General features: G+C 44.1%; 2 protein-coding genes across 17 annotated transcripts in view; one reads left to right on the top strand and one right to left on the bottom strand.

Moving 5' to 3' along the window:
* The window catches only part of fam131bb (family with sequence similarity 131 member Bb), a 33,017-nt gene that overhangs the window by 15,509 nt on the left and 243 nt on the right, over nucleotides 1–17,265 (bottom strand). For 6 of the 13 annotated variants that reach the window (XM_049026574.1, XM_049026576.1, XM_049026577.1 and 3 more), the window contains exon 1: nucleotides 1,435–1,688. The exons of 2 other annotated variants lie outside the window; for them this stretch is intronic. In XM_049026574.1, the coding sequence (XP_048882531.1) occupies nucleotides 1,435–1,462 (28 nt within the window). In that variant the 5' untranslated portion in view covers nucleotides 1,463–1,688. Of the gene's footprint in view, nucleotides 1–1,434; nucleotides 1,689–17,265 lie in introns of those variants that run through there. 5 more of the 13 variants (XM_049026587.1, XM_049026584.1, XM_049026580.1 and 2 more) reach the window with 2 other exon arrangements.
* On the top strand, nucleotides 6,161–17,179 carry zyx (zyxin). Of its 4 annotated transcripts, none has more exons than XM_049026569.1 (10): nucleotides 6,161–6,514; nucleotides 9,744–9,984; nucleotides 10,236–10,489; nucleotides 10,699–10,794; nucleotides 10,879–11,442; nucleotides 12,055–12,211; nucleotides 13,867–14,036; nucleotides 14,323–14,501; nucleotides 14,687–14,807; nucleotides 15,421–17,177. In XM_049026569.1, exons 2-10 carry the CDS (start codon nucleotides 9,753–9,755, stop codon nucleotides 15,532–15,534), a joined length of 1,887 nt encoding a protein of 628 aa, XP_048882526.1. In that variant the 5' UTR covers nucleotides 6,161–6,514; nucleotides 9,744–9,752; the 3' UTR covers nucleotides 15,535–17,177. The 4 variants fall into 4 exon arrangements, with proteins under 4 accessions (XP_048882526.1, XP_048882527.1, XP_048882525.1 ...); XM_049026570.1 differs by lacking the exon at nucleotides 6,161–6,514 and adding an exon at nucleotides 6,537–7,083 and having other exon boundaries at nucleotides 15,421–17,178; XM_049026568.1 differs by lacking the exon at nucleotides 6,161–6,514 and adding an exon at nucleotides 7,098–7,751 and having other exon boundaries at nucleotides 15,421–17,178.

Raw genomic sequence — 17,265 nt, 5'->3', positions numbered from 1 at the left:
CTTCATTCATTTAGTTTTTTGCGCGCATTTCAGGAATACAGTATTAAATCCTTTCGTGATTTATCAAAGGAATATAGAGTATTAATGCGTCCATAATTAAGTACTAGGATGTACTTAATTATGATGATAATGCAAGAATTGAGCACGTGACCCTGTATGTTCTTAGTTCGTATAGCGGTTTTTAATACGGACTGCTGTATATTAACATAAAACACCAAGTATAATTTATCTCAAATTTTCAGTTTCCTTAATTCAGTACTCATCCTCAAAGAAAGAAGTACTATATATTATTTTGTACATATACCTATATTTACGTATTTTAGTGGAGAATTGTCTGAAAAAAATATTTAATTCAGGAATATGTTCACTGTATTAAATATCGGCCAAAAAATGCACAAAAACCACATGCATTTGAAATAAACATTTATTTCGGCCTTAACGCGAATTTTCCCTATGTATGAAAGTGATTTCTCCCAATTTCTGGCATATAATGTAGATACACGTTGTAGATATATTACTGTCATCTCAGATATGCATTACCTAGTAGACAAACATTTCCCATCCCGCTATATTCACCAAGAACACATTGAATTTATCCAAATGGTCCTCGACATGATTTGAAGATGACTTTCAGCGATTATTTGAATTTCCTCTAAATAGCTGTGGGGTCTCTCTTAATGATTCGCTTATGACCTATGCATTATACGTTACACTGATGTCAGGAACGCTGCACATATAAACATCTCTTTCCGAGAAAATGCCGTTTTACTCTCATTTACTCCGCGGCCACCTTGACATCGATTTACTCCAATGTGACAAACATGGGTAGAATCAGGGACGCTTTTAACCTAAATACTACACGCAATCACACACAGTCGTTTCCTCACGTACTGCCTCTCCTTCTCTCCCCCTCGCTCCAGTCCTCCTCTCCCAGCAGTGAAATTCAGCATGTCTCCCCGCTCCACCTCTCCGTCTGCCCCCACCTCTGTTTATACATGCAACGCTACGCCGCGTAAATATTGTTCTTCAACCGTTTCTCCCGTTCCTTCTTCCTCCCGTCTCTCTTAGCCTGCAGTCGCTTCCCGGTAGCCTCTGTCACAGCGATGCAGTCTCGCCCCTCCATCCATCCATCCATCCATCCATCCATCTTCATATCCCTCCCTACCTCCCTCCCTCCCACACTCTCTCCGGCGTACACATACATCGGAAAAAAGCGCACGATGCTCGGGCCCGCTGGCTTTCCCGTGCCGTAGCCCGCGTTACGCTCCGGCGTGCCTGTGCCATGCGGAACGCCCCGAAGCTCGTTCCACGAAGCATACGAAGATTTGCATCGTTAACCGAGAGGCAGCCACCCCCGACCCACACCCCCACCACCATCGGCCCCAGTCTCCCCTACCCGTCTCCGCTGGGCAAATAACAAATGGAAAATCTTACTGAGTGTCCTGGAGCCGATACATCCCATGTTTTTTTTACAGAGGCCCTGACAATAAGCAAGGAAGCTCTACCTTTTCACCATACATTCTCTCTCTATTTCTCTCTCCCTTTCTTTTCCTCTCTCGCGTCGTATGTGCCTCTCTCTCCTTTTGCCTCTCTCTCCTCTCGCTCCATCTCCCTTTCGCTCTCTCTCCCTCTCCCCCTCTCTCTCCCAGCGCAGTATCGATGAATCGTAACATCCAGTCTGCCAGTGAGTCAGTACAGGAACGAGAATGGAAGGAAAAAGAGATAGGTATACATTGTAAAACATATATCATACATTATTGTTGTTAATATTATGGCTTCTGCAGTTTTAATGATAAATGCTCACTGTAAAAGTCTCACTGTTGTAAATTAAAAATGTACTGCAGTCAGAATAATGTACACAAGATACAACTTCCTGAAACCATAATTCATTTATAACCTTTGTGTTTAATAAGGTTAAAAGTCAACAGAGGTCATCCTTTTAATGTGCCAATAAATGCCATTCACAGACAGGTTACCATTTGAAACGTGTCATTTCATTATTGCTGCCAGTGTAGATATCCCCTCACTGCCATGCCATTGTAAACCTGGCATAAAATGGGGGGTGTTCTCGGTTTGGCTCCCCCTGTGAGGCTCGCTCTGCTTCACAATGCAGTACAGCTGTTTCCCACCTTTCCCGCCCTCTCTCTCTCTCTCTCTCTCTCTCTCACACACACACACACACTCTTCTCCCTCACTCCCTCTCTTGCTCATGTACAGCACACACACGCAAGAGACAGACAGCAATACGCTTTTGAAAAATCACAAAATGCCAGAGCAATATTGCTTGCCCCCTTTACTCTTAATCCCTCTCTATAACTTTCATCACCTCCACTGACTCCCAAACACACCCCGAATAAAAGGAAGGGCAGTCCTGATCTTTGCTGCTCTGTGCATTGTGCACTTGAGGTTGGTAATGTCAGCATGCGGCGCTTTCCAGCGGGACTGGTGGCTAATTGTATATTTACATGTGCTGCTTCTCTGTGTGTTTCCCCCACCAAATGATGCAGGGGGGATGTGGGAGGGAGGTGATCATACACACTGAGAAGGAGGGACAGATGGAGAGAAAAGGAGAGAGGGAGGCAGGGGGTGGAAGGTGAAGAGGGACAGATAGGTGCTTTGAATCCCGTTAAGGAGAGGTGAGGCTGTGGCACAAATTAGTATTCAAAGAGAGAGGGAGACAGAGGAGGGAGGGGTGAAGGGGGAAGGGTGGAAAGAGGTGGAAGAAGAAGGTGGATTCGAAAATCGAGAAAGGACCTGAACTGTGCAGAAGTCATGATTGAGCCATGAAGAAGGTTCTACTTACATGAAGCAAAAACTGGCTTTATATCCACATAAAGTACTGCACATTGCTTTTTGTTTACACTCCAGCTGACAGGGATGGATATTACAGCACAGTCACACAGGGATAATAAATAGTGGTACCCAGCCCATGTCCAGCAGGAAAATCAATCTGACACTGCAATCTGTTCCTCCACACCAGAAGGGGGGGTAAGGCAGCCTGCCAGAGAGTCACCGGAGGATATTTGACTACATGTGGCCCAGCGTGAATAAAAGACCGCCCGTTCCCCAGTGTCTTTAATCAGGAAGGGTCCAGCTGCAGGCGCCTGTAGAGTGGAGCTCCACCGGAAATACATCACCTCCACAGGAAACACGTGATCTCAACTTGCGGTGATACAGCGAATAAACCCTATCCTTAACCTTAACCCTAACCCTAACCTTAACCTTAACCCTAACCGGAGCTCCACTTTACGTCCTTAAAGATCACGTGTTTCCTGTGGAGGTGACGTACTTCCGGTGGAGCTCCACTCCACAGGAGTCTGCAGCTAGACCCTCTTGCTTTAATCGGCTGGCACCGGAGAGAGTTCGGCGCCCCCTGGCATTGCACAACAGAATAGCAGAAATGAAGTTACCTCATCAAAAATCAAGTTGTTTCGCAGAGTGTAGAAGAACAGTGGTTTAGATGATTGTAGCTAGCTTCCACTGTGGTGGATGACTCCTGGGAAGTCAGGTTCACCAATACTTTGCTCTTTCATGTTTTGGGAAAGGTAATTCCCAAATTAGATGGTTGGAATTCATAACCATGCCCTGTTAAAAAGGACTTTTCATAAATGACTGTCGCAGTGTTCCTTGTGGGATGTCTGTCTCTCCTTCATTCCTCTGCAGGTCAGCGATATTAATGACGTTTCCTTTCTCTGCCCAGATCTTTCACTTACATTATCCACAGCATGTTCTCTTTTCTTCATTCCCTCTAATTGGTTGCAGCTTCGCCCCAGTAGATGGCTTTTTGATCACCTGTTTGGACAGGGCTTTTTTTTTTGACAGGATCTGTATGATCATTTTACCCCCAGTTACACATGCACACACAAGCCTTGCTGTCCTGAGGGATAGCCTCCCTTGAGAAGTCAAGTTGTTTTTTTCCAGCACTGATGCTGCTACCGCTTCTACAGCTCCTGCTCATCCAGAAAGGAGGACGCAATGGTGCTGTTACTGGGGAAGTGTTTGGGTTTAACCTGTGATTGCTATGCTACACTTACATAAGCATGGATTATATTACACTTCATGTTGTCCTGTAGACTTTGGCAGTCTGCTCACACCCTGGCTGGTAGCCACACATTTAGCATTGGGATGGTTGGGTTTTGCAGAGCATGGACACTCTGAGCAGACAGACAGTTTATAGACTCAATGATAGACTCAATGAAGGAAGGGCTAGAGAATAATCTGGCTTTTAGAGCTTTTAGACTGCACTGTAGCTTGGGTGGTCTGTGGTTTGTTCTCTAATTGGAAATATTCCTCCCTCTAACCAAAACTAATTTCTTGTTTTTCTGTCATTATCCATCGCTTCCTCTAAGTCAGGGGTGTCCAATCTTATCCGCAAAGGGCCGGTGTGTATGCAGGTTTTGGGGATGACCTTTAGGTCAGCTATTCAACCTCAGGTGTGAGGACTCTTCAATCAATCAGTCCTCTAATCAGTAACCTAGTTAAGGAGTTGCAATGAAAACCCACATACACACCAGCCCTTTGCGGATAAAATTGGACACCCCTGCTCTAAGTTTATGTTGATCTATGTTCAGTCTGTTTACATTCCTCTGTTAATTCTTCAACAATCAGCTGGTTCCCAGATCTGACCGTGACTATCACTTCTGCATCTTGATCAGCACTAGAAATCTTTTTTATCTGTCCAGCTCTGCAACTCCATGTTTTGTCAGTCCAGCAATTTTTGCCATGGGCTTGACAATGCACGGGTTTACACAATACACTGACATCTGCTGGACAATTCATGCATTACAGCTGAGGTCAGTCATATGAGCTTCTTTGTTAATTGCCTTTTTATTGGAGATAGGTTTCAAAAGGCTGGATCTGCTCCACAGGGAAAGTCCATGTCTGCTTGTGTGTGTGTGTGTTGTATTACAGGTACCTGTACTCTAATCAGATGCTGCATGTCTGTAAACCAGATGAATCAGATATAGTCTGGAATCTGAGCGTTAACTTTGGAGCAAGTTATCAGCGGATGGTGACTCACTCGCAGTGGTAAAGAAGAAGAGGATTTGCTCGCAGTGAGCCTGGCAGGCATCCAGCTCCACTGGCTCAGACTCAGAAATGACTCCCGTCGTCGAACAGCGCCCCAAGGCTGGCCCAGGATTTATCCATCCTGCTCAAGGAAGACTCTGAAGTCGATATATCCACCCACTGGGCAAACAGCTCAGGGAGATACAGTGATCTCCATTTACAGACCAGCCCTCCATTACGTCCCCTACTTCATGCTGGGCTCTTGGAGACCAGTGTCCCTCCTGATCTGCATCCTCCATTATCAAACTGCATAATCGGTAACATTTTGCTGGGAAATAGTCAGGTAATAGAAGCCAAATCAAAAGCTCAAAGGATTTCAAGGTCAGGCTGAGCCAGACGCTCCAATGTAAAGCACATTCCAAAAAGGGAACGTGGTGAGCAGGATAGGCAAAGAGACATCCCATCCCTGTGACTCGTTCAGCATCACATCTAAATTCAGGCCAATGGATTTAGGCTAATTGATTCAGACTGATATAATTACTGCTGAAAGTGGCCAGAAGTTGTAACTACAAGAGGACACAAACCGCCAAAAATGTCAACAGGACAACACCGATCTCTCCCTGTTTTTTGGGCGACAGTGTCATGAAAGAGACTATAAAAAATATAAAAAATAAACTGAGCTTAATTCAATGGGTGTTAATGTGTTTTTGCAGACACAATGATTTTACTGTATTTTACATCAACTTTTAAAACTCCACCCTATATCACGTGTCAGCATGGTGAAACTTGGTGACTTAAATTTTGAAATTTGAATAATATATGAAATATACAGTATTTCTATAATTTTTTTTTTATGCTATAGAAGTTAGTGCTAGTTGTAGTCATTTGATATATACCTATTTAATCACCCGCCTTCCCCCATTATCACTCCTGCCCTCAGTTGTTCATTCTTTCTCTCTCTCACTCTCTCTCTCTCTCTCTCTCTCTCTCTCTCTCTCTCTCTCTCTCTCCTCCTCCTGACCTTACAAGGAAACACAAGCAGAAGGCTGATGTCATAGAATGAAGAATGTCTCAAGAATCCAGCGAGAGTGAGAGAGAGAGAGAGAGAGAGAGAGAGAGAGAGAGCGATGCAGAAACCGGGAGGTAGGGGGGGGGGGCACAAAGTTTATGGACTGACTATCCTATGTTAGGGGGGGGTCAGAAGGAAGGGGAAAGAGAAAGAGAGAGAGAGATCTTTGCTCAGTAATACACCGCTCCTGAGCAAAAGTCAAACGAGAGGGAACTTGTTTGGGACGGTTGTGTCATTCCTTTTTCAGAGAGAGACGGGGGAGGGTGAAAAGGCTGTACAGGCACTTAAAAGGTTTGCGAGAAAAGTTAGCACCATATACATACACTGTGTTGCTGCACAAGGCACTGGTGCACCTTCGTAGGAGCTGGCAAAGTGAGACTGTCACTTATGCAAAGGGAGTGTCACTTAAATTCACTTTGTGACTGAAGCTAAGAGCAGGTAAGTTATTTGTCGTGATGAATTTCGTGTATTTGGAAGAGGTTTATACTTTAAACATCAAAAGTCGCTTATAATTCACATTTTCATATAACTTTCTCCCCATTAAACTTTAATATAGTTTTGGACATTTTAATTTAATGCCTGGCAGTGTATTTCAGGGACGGTCAAAAATATTTTCTTGCAGACAATTGGTTTTGGTATGTGATTATTTTAAGCTCCTGATTTATAGTAGACAGCAAAATTTGGTCAGGACATAGGTCCAGACAGGTTAAAAAGCAGAGGTGGATGAACACTACCAACACCCAGGAGTCGTGCATCGGAGTGGACACGGAAATGTATTATCACTGACAGGAAGTCGGTCACTTTAAATAAACAAAAAAAAGTTTTGCAAACGCTTTTTTGTTGGAACTGGCTAAAGGACCTCGGGACGAAAAGTGCGATAGCACGTTATCACACTGGTTGTAGGTTGAGAAAGAAAAGGGGGGTTGGAGGAGAAAAAGAAAGGGGGGAGATACGGAAATCAACCGATAGCGACATTTTTGACGGGGGATCTTGCAGCCTGGGTTACGGTAAGTGCTTCGCTTTTACCGTAATGTCTCAGAGTAATGCTGAGATTATGTTAGTTACGCTGCTTCGTCATTACTGCATCTTCAAGGACGACGCCCTGCTCGATGCAATATCCGTTTTACGCAAACATCTAAATCAGTTATGTATGTACACGGACAGTCACATTGGAAAGGCGTCACCCCGTTATTAGAGCACAGCTGGGGGATCGCCTAGCTTATATGGACAGTATTGTGCTTGGCAGTCATGCAGATGTAGATGAGGGTTTGAATGCTGACGCGGCGTGGATCGCTTATAAAACAGGGCATACTATCTGTATTGAATTAAAGTCTAGATTAGCAAAAGAAAAAAAAGCCGCTACGTACACTGAAATGAAGCAGAGGCTTGTCTTTGCACGCACGCGCTTTCTTTCGTAGTGTTTTGTGTTGTGAATTAATGCGACAGACGGTTAAAATGAGGGAAACGGGTTTCCCCAGAGAAGTGATGATGACGATCGACCATCCTGCGTAGATGTCGCAGAAAACCTTAAATGCATATAGTTAAATCCACCAGATCCAGTTTTCTCTTTTTACTGGTGAATTACACCAGCTGCCCCTCTCCAGCAGGAGTGCAAATGCCGACGGACTGAAGGCATTTCAAAGGCCCGGTTGTGGACCAAGCAGGGTAAACAATGGTATCGGAAACACACGACGATCATTAGATTTCAAAGCATCATATTGTGCATATTTATTTACTAGTTACTAAAGCAACCACTGTAACCCACGTTGTTCCATATAGGCTTATTGGCTCTGGGGTTCATACCAGGTTTGGTTTCCTGTTGGGTTTAGTGGTTTGATTCGTTTATGGTTAGGGTTTGTCATTCGCTAGGGTTTGACTTATGTTAAATGTTTAGTATACTTGACAGCTAAAAGATGCTGGCTCTACCCGTGGAAAAGCATTTCTGCTTTTTAACGTTTTAAACTTCCTTCTTGTGTGATCTTCTGTTCCGTGTCAGCTATAAAAGATATTGTATCCTACCTGCCGCTTTTTGTTAATTTAGTAACTTAAAATCGAAATCCCCGTTTATGTCACTTCTGCTTTTACTGAAGCAGTGCAGGCTTAGAATCTTATTCAAAGGGATGAGCAGATGTCCTTTCAGGGGCCTGAAGTGGAAACATGAGCTGATGCCATGAGGAACAGCACAACGTCAATTAGACACTTAACATCCCCTTTCAGACAGTGTTGCTTTGCTGTATTGTCCAAGCCATGCATTGTTTGTAAGTTTTATTGATGCTAGATAGAAAAGAAACTCTAGATTTTCCGACAGAGGACTTTTTAACAACATTACTGAAAAATTCTGCTACTGGTCGGTTAATATCAGGTAGCTTAACAATGAATTTTGTTTGTCATTTTGTAGGCTTCATAAAGGAAGTAATCTGCTGTTGTAATGGATGGATCGAACGTCCCTCACAGCATGCTCATGGCATGTATAGTGGGTTGTATAGTGGGTTTGTTTTGCTGCTGTAGTTGATCTTGAGTAAGTGGCAGTGATTCCCGCTGCCTTGCGATCCGCTCTGAAGTCATTGTAATCTGGAGTCCGGTGCTTGGACAGCGTCCTGTGTTCGTGCGGAATGCTGGACTCCTGGGACATACTGCTCTGAGCCGAGCCAGAGGGTGTCAACAAAAACCAGTTACTTGCTGGAACACATCCGCCAGCAGTGCACGACTCGGAGCACAGATGGGAAGAGTGCCGTCTGTGACATTCCGCATTCCTGGTATGTTTCACTAGGCTTGTAGAATTCCTGTGCTGCCGAAGGAATGCTGTGCATGGACATCTCAGGTACTATAGGCTCATGAGCAGGAGCAGCTCTTTGAGATGGGAAGCTATTAGTGATGCTATAAATAGCTCATAGAGCAGGTGTATGCTTGTTTACTGGCGAGATAGGTGGTATGTCGCGTACTACCATTTACAGAAAAGGTTTTTAATGAATACAGATGAAGCGTTTGCGATATTTTATGACATTTCAGCTGCCGGCGATAATGGTAGACATTTTGTTTGCTTTGTGTGGTTTCCGCTTAGCTTTTGATAAGAAATGGCATCAACACCTGATTCATTTTGTTCATTAGCTGTGTCGTGAAGTTGGTTGGGTTATGCATTTTTTTTTTCTTAACACAGTTAAGTTAACACAGTTATAACAAGGCATTTAGGTACTCCCGTGTGCATGGAGCTGGTGGGGCGCAGTGGGTTAGGCCTGCCTGTGAGCAGAAGGTTGTCAGGTCGGGTCCCCTGGCTCACAGAGTGACCTTACCGCTGTTGCACTCTTGATCGAGCTCCTTAGCTCCAGGGCGCCTGATGACTTTGCATCCCATCCTCATAGGAGCATAAGAGGAGATATGAAAAAGCAAGAATTCCTATATAGGCCTGCTGGTCCTGCTACAAATGGCAAAATACTATATTATCACAAGACAGAAACTTCTAGAACAGTTTAGACTGCCAGATTGTAAATGGTTATGTATGCATACATAGACACTCTAAAATGTTCACACTATGGATCTTGCTACACCTCGACTAGTGCAGGCCGTTTGTTCTCCCATCACAGAGTTGTAGGCTTGACTTCTAAATAAGATTAAGGTTTGTCACTTGATCTATCTGCAGTGATTCACCTTCTTTGTCTTTTTTTCCTAGATTAAGAAAATGTCTGACTCCAGTGACAGCAAGCCGTTTGTGGCGACTTCCTCCATAACCTTCAAAGTTACCACTCCTTCCTTTTATAACCAACCAAAAAAGTTTGCTTCTGTGGCTCCGCCTCGGCCCAAAAGTCAGACTAGCCAACCACAACCTGCGGCCTCTAACCTAATACCTGCCAGCACAGCCGTTATTGGTCGCGTGGGGGAGCTTCCTCCGCCTCCGCCTCCTGTCTGTGATGGTAAATTTCTTTTGCTTTGTTACTGGTTGCTTCAACTCAAGGACATGAAGTTTTGAGAGAGACCTTCAAAATCTCATTGCAATGTCTGATATAAATAAAAAGCCAAGTTCAAACGTGAACAAAACCATGGCTATTGAAGTATGTTATGGTTTTGGTGAAGATTGAGCTGGAAGTCATTATGATGATTATTGAAAGTTAATGTTTGAAGAAAAGATTTATAGTTAATGATGGTTCCTTCCCTCTTCTGCCAGACTTCCCACCCCCTCCTCCCCCATTGGATGATGCTGATCTACCAGTCCCGCCCCCTGAATGCCAAATCACACCCCCTGCTTATGAGGCCCCTCCCCCTGCCTTCCCTGCTCCTCCCTCTCCGCCTCCAGAAGACTTTCCTATTCCATCAGCACCTGAGGACATCTCCTCACAAACGTATACCCCTCCTCCTCCCCCTCCGCCTCCTCCGCCTCCCCTGCCACCTCCTTCCAGCAGTAACCATAATAACTCTCAGGTGAGTTTGGACGAGATGCTGTTGCGGGTCTCTGTATCCTGTTTGTCGCCAGTAGGTCAATGTCCACTTTATTGTTGCTTATGCTTGTGTTAATTTGTTATTTTGCTCTTTAATTAGCTGCTCATCATTAGGGAGTATATATAGCTAAATAAACACACATCTGTTTCCTGTGTCCCTTCTCTCTGCTGCTCTTTGTCATGATTTCACAGAGGCTCATGGAGAAGCAGACTAGCTTTGACAGGCAGCTGGATTCCCTAACTGATCTGTTGTCTGAGATGGAAACCAGAGGGCCTTTTAACCCCAAGGTAAGAATTGGATCTTTTTTACTGTTAAGGAATATGAAACAAATATTGTGAGATTAATATATTTTCTACCTTTTCCCTTCACAGTTACCTACTCAAGCTCCAGTAGCATCTGCACCCAAACCATCTGGCCCACCGGCCACTGCCCCAAAACCGCTTTCCTTCCTGCCTCCCCCTGAGCTTCAGGACCGCCCACCCCCCGCTCCATGGGCTGAAGAGCTCAAAGCAAGGACGACGAACAGACAAGCCAATCAGGGCTCTGCCTCCACCCATAGTCAGCCTCCACCAGCCAATAAGACTCCGACGGTGACCCCCAAGACAGGCTTTCTCACCAATCAAGGCACATCCAACAACAAGAGCCCGGCTTTCGGCTCCAAGGGGGGCGTCACCGCTCCCTCTACCGTCACAAAAGCCCCAAATTCTATCACACCCTCCTTTGCTCTGAAACCTGCCCCATCTAATTCATTCCCTCCTCCCCCTGTTAATCAAAATGTACCCAAGCGGGCCGTTTCGCCAGTTTTCAACCACTCGAAGACCTCCCCAGCTGCTAGTCATGAAAATGTGAGCGCCCCCACTGTGGCTTCACAGTCTAAACCGATCTCTTCAGCATCTCCTCCATGCGCCCAATCTGCGGGGCCTCCAGCCTCCAAGGTGAGCCGCAGGTCCGGTCAAGCCGTTAGGGGACGTGGGGCACCTAGAGCGCTGAAGGGCACAGATTTGGGCAAACTGCTGATTTCACTTGTCCATGCCCCTTGAAGTACAAATACCCCCTGCAGTGCCAGCGCAGCACAGCTATGTCATGTGGGGGGAGGAGAAAGGTGTCAAGGATGTTGTTAGGGTTAGCAGGCTGTTAATAGGGCTGTCAGAGGATCAGTTTCTTATTCGCAATTAATTGCATGTACAGTTTTGGTACAATACCATCAAAAAAAGCTTTTATGATCTCAGTATTGAGTATAGAGATGAAATCCTATAAAAAATCTCTGCTCATACCACTCTCCCATTGGGGTATATTAATAAACACAGTTAAAATTAATGCCATCAAAGAAATAACACGTTGCAACTTTAACATTAGCGCTAACACTAATGTGTTACCTTTGCAGCCCTAGTTCTTATTTATTTTTGCTGTCTGACATTTTAAAATGGTGTAATGACGTGAGACCGGGCTTGATGGCTTCGATGCTTCGGCTACAGGTTAGCGCTTCCAAAACCTTTATCTGCTCATATTCCCATATGTCTGTTTCTCGCTGTTTTGTCGTGTCGTAGCCTGCCCAGCCCGCTGGTTCTGGTTCCGGTTCTGGTTCCGGATCCGGTTTGGGAATGCCCCTTTCCATGAGAGAAGTGGAGGAGCTAGAGAAAATGACTCAGGACTTCATCAAGAACATGGACGCACACGCCCCTGTCATCACCTCAGCTCCCACAGGTAGGCGCTGTAATCTGTGCCCCTATGGCACCTTGTGATAAAGCTTCGGCCCATTGTAATTCAGTATAATAGTATAAGTATATATGCTGCCCGTGGGGTATTCAAAGTATTTAAACCAGTTGAAGTCTGAACTTGCTCCATGGGAGAGTGTGTTGTTTTGCTTAAAATCGAGAAGAGGTACAAGCCCCAGCCCTGCAATGATATGAGAATGAAATTAAACTGAGCTTCTCAAGAAAGGTATAGGGTATGAGAGAGGTGGCCTGAAATGGGATTGGTCATCGGGAATGTGGGGATCCTGTGTTTGTGGAAATTTGTCATGTTACGTTTTGTGAGAGGCTGTGAAAACAGTCTCCAGTGGCCTCAGTTGTCTATGTAGTTTGTTTACGTTTATCCCCTGATAAGAATGCAGTATCCTTACTTGGAGCGGGTTGCCAGTTTCCCGCTGTCGTGCAGAGCAGGAACATACAGCTCCAACATGAGCTCAACTCCCATTTTATTATTACAATGGGCAACTCAAACCTACTGCTATCTCTAATGTAGAATTGTTTAAAAATGATGCCAGTGAAAGAGCTAGCCTACTTTTAAATGAATTGCAGGATCACTACTCCTGTTCCAAAGCATCCAAAATGTCTACTAAAAAATCCACACAAAAGTGCACAACGCTAAATGGATTCAGAAGGTAGCTACAGTAAATTAGCTAAGTAGCCTCACTAGCGCTCTAGGTTGGCTTCGCTCGACTGAAAAGCAGCGGATTGCTAATTCACCTAACATTTGTTGAAGTAGCTGTAGCGCAGCTAGCTGTTAGAGGCAGGATATTAATTATTAGCGTTTTAGGCTGTGAATGTTTTAGACAAATTGCAATATATCCCCATGGACACTGCCAAAACAAAGAGAAATGATTGTAATGGGTATTTAATATTCCAGTATTTAGCGCTTACAGTATTTACTGTTGAGCAAATGCCATGCTGGAACGGCTTGGCTGAATGTGGGTTCTGTCCCCGAAGGATCTTGGTAAGGTATCTTCGTTTTGTGTCTTGTAGCCAGGCAACTAAACGGGGAACTTGATCTCTATAAACGCTTTCTATTTTTGCAATGAATTTTTAAGAAGGAACTGTTGAGCAATTAGTGACATCATAATGAGTTGGGTATGTCGTTCGCTTGAGCTTTACTCACAACAGCTAAATGTCATTTTAGAAGGCCTACATTTGGGGTGGGGGCTGGGGGGAGTGGGGATGACAAATTTAAGTGCAGCCTGCAAGTGCTTTACTAGTGTACATCTTGCAGAATGAAAACTACCAGCCCGCTAGCTTTTATTAATTGCATGACGGAAATTCTCCATGTATATCTGAATTAAGGCTGGATTTATAAAAGAACATCACATTTTACAACGTCAGGTTAATGGGGCATGACACTGGGTGGTGGAATGGATTTTGATTCTATTTTTACAAATGGGGGGGGGGGGGGAGAAATGAATTAAGTAATTAAACCCAAAATTGCCCCTATTCAGTTAATTTCCCCAGCATTAATATCCCAGGATCTTTAAAAGATACAGCTTTACTTTCACTTCACCAGAGGCATTACTGTGTGCATATCCTGCATTCAGCATTAGCATTTAGCATAAACCTGTATTCTGGGCTATTCTGCATTTCTCCCAGAGGTGTGTGGGAAGTGTAGGCAGGCCCTCTCCCGCTCCCAGCCCGCCGTTCGTGCCATGGACAAGCTCTTTCACTCCGACTGCTTCTGCTGCATGTCCTGCCAGCGACCCCTGCAGGGCTTGCAGTTCTATGACAGAGATGGACAACCACAGTGCGAGGACTGCTTTGTGGTGAGTTTTGCACAAGTCTGATTGACAGCGTCTCTATTCCCGTTTCTTTCTATTAAGGGTATGTATAAGTTTACTGCCACTGGAGCCGCAGGGGATGGATGTTCATAGCCAAAATCCTCGTAGGACTGGGTGGTTGGTGTTGCAGTGCTGGATGAGTGTGCATGCTGGTTGTGTTGCTGTTTAGAGGGTGTGGTGCTGAGGCTTCCTGCGGCCTCGGCTTTCGACACACTCCTTTTCCTCATAACTGGCTACACCCCGGGTTCATGCCGCTCCCCGCTTCCCGCAGAACTCCCTGCCAATGTGCGCACGCTGCGGCGAGCACGTCACCGACCGCGTGCTCAAGGCTGTCGGCCAGAGTTTCCACGCACATTGCTTCCGCTGTAGTACTTGCGACTGCAGCCTGGAGGGAGCGCCCTTCATCACTGATGACGACAGCCGACCCTACTGCGTTTCTGACTACCACCGGTGAGGGAGCCCGCCAACTGCATCGTCCAGCCCTCTGCGGCTGTTATAGTCCCCTTTATTAACAGTACTCCCAAGAGCCAGGAAGGAGCAAAAACATGGACTGTCTGGGGCCCCCTAAGACAAGAGTTGGCAAACCCTGCACTATACTATTCTAACATGACTGTGCTTCTCTGCCTGTCGCTCAGTCGCTTCTCGCCGGTCTGCGTGAGCTGTAAGGAGCCCATCGTGCCTGATCCCGGTAGTGAGGAGACCGTCCGGGTGGTGGCTCTCGACAAGAACTTCCACCTGAAGTGCTACAGATGCGAGGTAATGACTCCCTCTTGCCATAGCTGTTAGGTTGAAGAAACTGTTAGTAATCATTTGTTATCATTTCTGTATAATGAGCAATGAGTGTAAATATGTATATACATTATTTTGTTTTACTTTACCTTCATACTTTAGATTATATTAGTTTACACGTATCCTGAGCACGTGTTTAAATAGTTGTCCACCTGAGTAAAACCAGAACAACTTCTTACTCTCACAGTCCTTTCTTTGTTCTCACTCCAAGACCCCTGCCCCCCATTGACTATAAATAAAGGTGCCAAGGGGAACCACCCTTTGTAACACATTCCTTCGTAGCCTAGCATGCATAGTGTGGTTACCCTTGTGCAAGTAAAACTCTAAGTGTGTTGTCTCGGAATTAATGGTGTGTACAGAGTTGGAGTGGAAAGCCTGTCGCTTTCTCCAACAATAGCCGTCCATGTTGAGAAGTTTTCAATTTTTGTGAATAATCACTCAGTTTTCCCACAGTTAAATGCTCCGTGCTGTTAGCATGGGCATGTTAATTTAAACATATATTTTTTTCTCTCCAATTATTCTTGTGTTTTGCTAATATGGCGGACATTTCTGTGTGCTTTCTCTATTTGCCCAATCACAGGACTGCGCACGCCCCCTGTCTATAGAGGCAGATGCTGATGGCTGCTACCCATTGGACGGTAGAATCCTCTGCATGAAGTGCCACACCCACCGTGTCAAGCAGGCCGCGCATTGATTTGTGAAGACAGCCGCCAGTCTAAGCCTGACCAAAAATGAAACGCATAGAATAGCTTTGGCTCTGATTTTGCGATAATAGCCATTTCTGGCCTGTCTCAGTACAGAGGTAATGTACTGTACTGTGCAAGTCCTCTAGTCACTCTGGTTAGCCTATGTCTATGATGTCTGTCATGCATTTAGCTCCCAGCATGATTTACACAGGTATAGCTTTGGCTTTAAGCAACCTCTAACACCAGTGCACTTTGAGATTACTAGTACATGGCAACTTCTCCAGCATTTTTACTTCAACAGAAGTAAATCTGAGTACTTTACAAAACCTTTTGTGGGATGAAGAGTTTAAGGTGCATTGGGCTTGCTCCACCAGTCGACTTAGGGAGGGAATTTCTAGCAATCACAGTATATGGAGTGTTTTGTATAAACTACATTTCCCAGCAGAACTTCCTTGCAATTTTTTTGGTCTCAGTGCTGCATGGGAATAGTAGTTTTAGGGCTAAACATTGTATCTTGTGTGGTGAGCCTGTAAGATTTTGATGGCAGAGTTTTTTCCCCCTCTATATTCAGTGTTTATAAAGACTGATAACATTTTTGTGTTGTAGCTATAAATACAATGGTTTAAAATGCCATTTAATTCACACGCTTAAATTATAGCATATAACAGGTGTTGATGAAAATAATGCGTATTTAAGTGCTTCTAGCACTGCAGCCCGGCTGAAATTACATTGCCAATTAAATAGCTCATTTCATTTTCCTTAAGCCTGTGTTTTGCAACAAATTTAGATATTTAAACATTAATATCAACACTTAAGAGACTATAACAACATTGCCTTGGTTAAATAAGTGAATTCAACGTTAGTGTAGAAGTTCAAATTACAAATACCTATAGAATTGCTGTTATGGCTGCATATGAATACATAGCTGAACTTAAAATGTGTATTTAAGGCACGCATGAAATAGAATTACAGTTAGACACACCTGCACTTAGATATCTTTGAAAGTGTTTGAATTGCAGTTTTGGAAATTCCAAAACAATAATTGCTATTTGAAGAAATTCCATACATGTTGTTATAGTTACACTAATACTGATGTCTCCATCTAATAATAGCATGTGCCTTCATTGTAAGTGGTATAAACGTAATTGGATCACATTCAAAGCTGCACAGACAGCCTTGCAAATTGTATCCAGCCATTAGAACCATTGTCGTTTAGTTCCACTTCAGCTATATTGCCTCCCCTCCTCTCTCAGAAATGAGCTTGGCTGCACCATGTTTTTTTCTGGCGAGTGCCTCTATTTTGCTACGTCTTTTGTATGTTCTTCGAATGGATTTTCTAGATTAGGATTTTTATTGTTACATTGCAGCTTTGATAGTATTTACAGCCACACAGAGCATTTCGCTCTTTTTCCTTCCTTCCTTATTCATTCCCCTTCCATCTGGTTCATTCCACATACTCATTAATTGAGAAAAAAAACTGTGTGTTTTGACTTCACCGGGACAATACTTCAACCGTACTTTTGCCAGGCAGTATGTTTAGTTTTTCATTGTTATAATCATCTTCATAATTATTGCGGTAACGGTTGTTTTTTGTTATTCCGTTATCATTTTTTGTTACATGTTTTTGTCTTTTTTTTTTTTCTTTTTTTTTACTGTATTAAACAATAAACTGAAAACTGATAATTCATTTTTATCCCTTTTTATTTACTGAATAGCCATATTGTTTGCATAAAATAAAG

The sequence above is a fragment of the Brienomyrus brachyistius genome, chromosome 9 (genome assembly GCF_023856365.1).
Source record: "Brienomyrus brachyistius isolate T26 chromosome 9, BBRACH_0.4, whole genome shotgun sequence".
In the NCBI taxonomy this organism is placed as follows: domain Eukaryota; kingdom Metazoa; phylum Chordata; class Actinopteri; order Osteoglossiformes; family Mormyridae; genus Brienomyrus; species Brienomyrus brachyistius.
Note: the sequence above shows the minus strand (reverse complement) of the source record. Positions and strands in the feature narration are given on the sequence as shown.